We start from the raw sequence: 5,000 nt of genomic DNA on the forward strand, positions 1-5,000 counted from the left end.
GTGTTGTCAGGCTCTAACACTGTGTCTCTGTGTTGTCAGGCTCTAACACTGTGTCTCTGTGTTGTCAGGCTCTAACACTGTGTCTCTGTTGTCAGGCTCTAACACTGTGTCTCTGTGTTGTCAGGTTCTAACACTGTGTCTCTGTGTTGTCAGGTTCTAACACTGTGTCTCTGTGTTGTCAGGTTCTAACACTGTGTCTCTGTGTTGTCAGGTTCTAACACGGTGTCTCTGTGTTGTCAGGCTCTAACACTGTGTCTCTGTGTTGTCAGGCTCTAACACTGTGTCTCTGTGTTGTCCGGCTCTAACACTGTGTCTCTGTGTTGTCAGGTTCTAACACTGTGTCTCTGTGTTGTCAGGCTCTAACACTGTGTCTCTGTCTCTGTGTTGTCAGGCTCTAACTCTGTGTCTCTGTGTTGTCAGGCTCTAACACTGTGTCTCTGTTGTCAGGCTCTAACACTGTGTCTCTGTGTCTCTGTGTTGTCAGGCTCTAACACTGTGTCTCTGTTGTCAGGCTCTAACACTGTGTCTCTGTGTTGTCAGGTTCTAACACTGTGTCTCTGTGTTGTCAGGCTCTAACACTGTGTCTCTGTGTTGTCAGGCTCTAACACTGTGTCTCTGTGTCTCTGTGTTGTCAGGCTCTAACTCTGTGTCTCTGTGTTGTCAGGCTCTAACACTGTGTCTCTGTGTCTCTGTGTTGTCAGGCTCTAACACTGTGTCTCTGTTGTCAGGCTCTAACACTGTGTCTCTGTGTCTCTGTGTTGTCAGGCTCTAACACTGTGTCTCTGTGTTGTCAGGCTCTAACACTGTGTCTCTGTGTTGTCAGGTTCTAACACTGTGTCTCTGTGTTGTCAGGCTCTAACACTGTGTCTCTGTGTCTCTGTGTTGTCAGGCTCTAACACTGTGTCTCTGTGTCTCTGTGTTGTCAGGCTCTAACACTGTGTCTCTGTGTCTCTGTGTTGTCAGGTTCTAACACTGTGTCTCTGTGTTGTCAGGTTCTAACACTGTGTCTCTGTGTTGTCAGGCTCTAACACTGTGTCTCTGTGTTGTCAGGCTCTAACACTGTGTCTCTGTGTTGTCAGGCTCTAACACTGTGTCTCTGTGTTGTCCGGCTCTAACACTGTGTCTCTGTGTCTCTGTGTTGTCAGGCTCTAACACTGTGTCTCTGTGTTGTCAGGCTCTAACACTGTGTCTCTGTGTCTCTGTGTTGTCAGGCTCTAACACTGTGTCTCTGTGTCTCTGTGTTGTCAGGTTCTAACACTGTGTCTCTGTGTTGTCAGGTTCTAACACTGTGTCTCTGTGTTGTCAGGCTCTAACACTGTGTCTCTGTGTTGTCAGGCTCTAACACTGTGTCTCTGTGTTGTCCGGCTCTAACACTGTGTCTCTGTGTCTCTGTGTTGTCTGGCTGTAACACTGTCTCTGTTGTGTTGACCCATCTCCCTGTTTCCTCCAGGCTGTGATCGAGACTCTGTCTGTGGGGGCCACTATGCTGTTACCTCCTCTGAGAGAGAGGATGGAGCTTCTTCACTCCCTGCTGCCCCAGGGACCTGACCGCTGGGAGAGTCTTTCTAAAGGACAGGTATAGTCCATAGGTGTATTGCACGTCGGGCCGAACAACGCCATTTACCTGTGACTATATCAATAAGGCCCTAGTTCTAATTAAGCAATAAGGCCAGAGGGGGTATGGTATACGGCCAATATACCACGGCTATGGGCTGTTCTTAGGCACGACGCAACACCGAGTGTCTGGATACAGCCCTTAGCCGTGGTATATTGACCATATATCACAAACCCCTGAGGTGTCTTATTGCTATTATAAACTGGTTACCAACGTAATTAGAGCAGTAAAAATGTAATGTTGTGTCATACCCGTGGTATACGGTCTGATATACAACAGGTGGGTCTAATCCTGAGTGCTGAGGCACTACAGAGGGTAGTGCGTACGGCCCAGTACATCACTGGGGCAAAGCTCCCTGCCATCCAGGACCTCTATACCAGGCGGTGTCAGAGGAAGGCCCTCAAAATTGTCAAAGACTCCAGCCACCCTAGTCATAGACTGTTCTCTCTGCTACCGCACGGCAAGCGGTACCGGAGTGCCAAGTCTAGGTCCAAAATACTTCTCAACAGCTTCTACCCCCAAGCCATAAGACTCCTGAACAGCTAATCATGGCTACCCGGACTATTTGCACTGCCCCCCCACCCCATCCTCTTTACGCTGCTGCTACTCTGTTAAGTATTTAACTCCTGAGTGGCGCAGTGGTCTAAGGCACTGCATCGCAGTGCTAACTGTGCCACTAGAGATCCTGGTTCGAATCCAGGCTCTGTCGCAGCCGGCCGCGACCGGGAGACTCATGGGCGGCGCACAATTGGCCCAGCGTCGTCCAGGGTAGGGGAGGGAATGGCCGGCAGGGATGTAGCTCAGTTGATAGAGCATGGCGTTTGCAACGCCAGGGTTGTGGGTTTGATTCCCACGGGGGGCCAGTATGAAAAATAAAAAATAAAAATTGTATTCACTAACTGTAAGTCGCTCTGGATAAGAGCGTCTGCTAAATGACTAAAATGTAAATGTAAAATGTATTTATGCATAGTCACTTTAACTCTACCCACATGTACATATTACCTCAACTACCTCAACTAGCCGGTGCCCCCGCACATTGACTCTGCAACGGTACCCCCCTGTATATATAGCCTCCCTACTGTCACTTTATTTTACTGTACATATAGCCTCCCTACTGTCACTTTATTTTACTTCTGCTCTTTTTTTCTCAACACTTTTTTGTTGTTGTTTTATTCTTACTTTTTTTTGTTTAAAATAAATGCACTGTTGGTTAAGGGCTGTAAGTAAGCATTTCACTGCAATGTCTGCACCTGTTGTATTCGGCGCATGTGACCAATAAAATTTGATTTGATTTGATTTGATTGGTTAAAAGCGCATTCCAGCCGGTGTCTATTCCACAAGTTACCACCGGCTAAATCTATTGACGTTAAAATGCCTATTTACTCTGTTCCATCTGACTGCCCAATCCACTGTCTCATCAGCCCAGCCAGGCAATTTATAAACTTGATCTCCACTATAAAAAGCATCTAGACATTATCTCACATTTCGTTTAGACTAACATTTAGTTTTCAACAGCGGAGATTTGTATAAACCTTGCTGTCTGTCACTCCGACATTTGCAACATTGTTTCACTATTGAAATTCGATCTCCAGCTGTCCCATAGTAATGAACGTGTCAGGAGTCGGGATTTGTGATGAGACAGACAGACAGGCAGGCAGCTTTTCTCAGCCAGTCGAAATCATGAATCAGCATCATTTTTATGGATATATACAAAGACATTTCAATAGAAAAGAGGTCAAACGAAACTAAGTGCACGTTTGGTCAAAATGCTGCCATAGATAGATAGATAGCTGACCTCTGTGTATCTCCCTTTAGCCGCATCCTGTCCCTGTCCCTGACCTCTAACCCCTCATCTCTGACCCTGTGTTTCCAGAGGATGCAGCTGGACATCATTCTGACTTCGCTCCAAGACCACACCCATGTAGCGTCCCTCCTGGGGTTCAGCTGTCCCCCTGACGCCCCCGAGGCCCTGGCCGCCTCCTCCTCCGCCTCCTCCTGCAGCCTGGACCCCCCCTACGGAGCCCCCGGCACCAACCCTGACACACACCTGGCTGAGATCCTAATGAAGACCCTGCTCAGGAACCTGGGCTTCTACACGGTGAGGAGAGAGGCAGCATGGTTGTTCCAGATCATTCTATCTCATAGAGAGTATATAGTAGGGCTCTACCGTTATTTAGGCGGGGGGGGGGGGTCCTGCGTTATGTTGCTTCAGGATTGAAGGTAGGGAATGGATGGAGAACAAACCCTGCACCACTGTTCTTGGCAGTCTTCCAGTCTATGACCAGGGGCGGCAGGTAGCTTAGTGGGTAAGAGCGTTGTGCCAGTAACCGAAAGGTCGCTGGTTCTATTCCCCGAGCCGACTAGGTGAAAAATCTGTCGATGTGCCCTTGAGCAAGGCACTTAACCCTAATTGCTCCTGTAAGTCGCTCTGGATAAGAGCGTCTGCTAAATGACTTAAAATGTAAATGTAAAAATATGACTATATCTGAAATAGGGTTTACAGCGGTAATACAGTAATTAAACCATTGAACACTGAATAGACTGTTTCCAATAATATTGATAGCCTAGATGAAAAACGGTCTCCTCTCCTAACGCTGTTATGTCTCCTGAAACAGCTCTGGGCAAGTAAAACATCCTGTCTTTAAAACCATGCAAAAAACATCCTGTTGCTCTGCTGTTTTACCTTGTCGTACTGCATAGTGAGACTGTCACCCTCTCCTCTCTCCTCTCCTCTCCCATTAGAGCTCAGCTGGCAGTAACACAGTCTCCTCCTCTCTCCTCTCCTCTCCCATTAGAGCTCAGCTGGCAGTAACACAGTCTCCTCCTCTCTCCTCTCCTCTCCTCTCCCATTAGAGCTCAGCTGGCAGTAACACAGTCTCCTCCTCTCTCCTCTCCTCTCCCATTAGAGCTCAGCTGGCAGTAACACAGTCTCCTCCTCTCTCCTCTCCTCTCCCATTAGAGCTCAGCTGGCAGTAACACAGTCTCCTCCTCTCTCCTCTCCTCTCCCATTAGAGCTCAGCTGGCAGTAACACAGTCTCCTCCTCTCTCCTCTCCTCTCCCATTAGAGCTCAGCTGGCAGTAACACAGTCTCCTCCTCTCTCCTCTCCTCTCCCATTAGAGCTCAGCTGGCAGTAACACAGTCTCCTCCTCTCTCCTCTCCTCTCCCATTAGAGCTCAGCTGGCAGTAACACAGTCTCCTCCTCTCTCCTCTCCTCTCCCATTAGAGCTCAGCTGGCAGTAACACAGTCTCCTCCTCTCTCCTCTCCTCTCCCATTAGAGCTCAGCTGGCAGTAACACAGTCTCCTCCTCTCTCCTCTCCTCTCCCATTAGAGCTCAGCTGGCAGTAACACAGTCTCCTCCTCTCTCCTCTCCTCTCCCATTAGAG

At 48.5% G+C, this 5,000-nt stretch overlaps 1 protein-coding gene across 1 annotated transcript in view; it reads left to right on the top strand.

Annotated features, from left to right (window-relative positions):
* The window catches only part of herc1 (HECT and RLD domain containing E3 ubiquitin protein ligase family member 1), a 217,215-nt gene that overhangs the window by 35,181 nt on the left and 177,034 nt on the right, over positions 1-5,000 (top strand). Inside the window, 2 exon segments of the mRNA XM_045225293.1 lie at positions 1,451-1,576; positions 3,489-3,713. Of these exon segments, the coding sequence (XP_045081228.1) occupies positions 1,451-1,576; positions 3,489-3,713 (351 nt within the window).

This window comes from Coregonus clupeaformis, chromosome 15, assembly GCF_020615455.1.
Source record: "Coregonus clupeaformis isolate EN_2021a chromosome 15, ASM2061545v1, whole genome shotgun sequence".
In the NCBI taxonomy this organism is placed as follows: domain Eukaryota; kingdom Metazoa; phylum Chordata; class Actinopteri; order Salmoniformes; family Salmonidae; genus Coregonus; species Coregonus clupeaformis.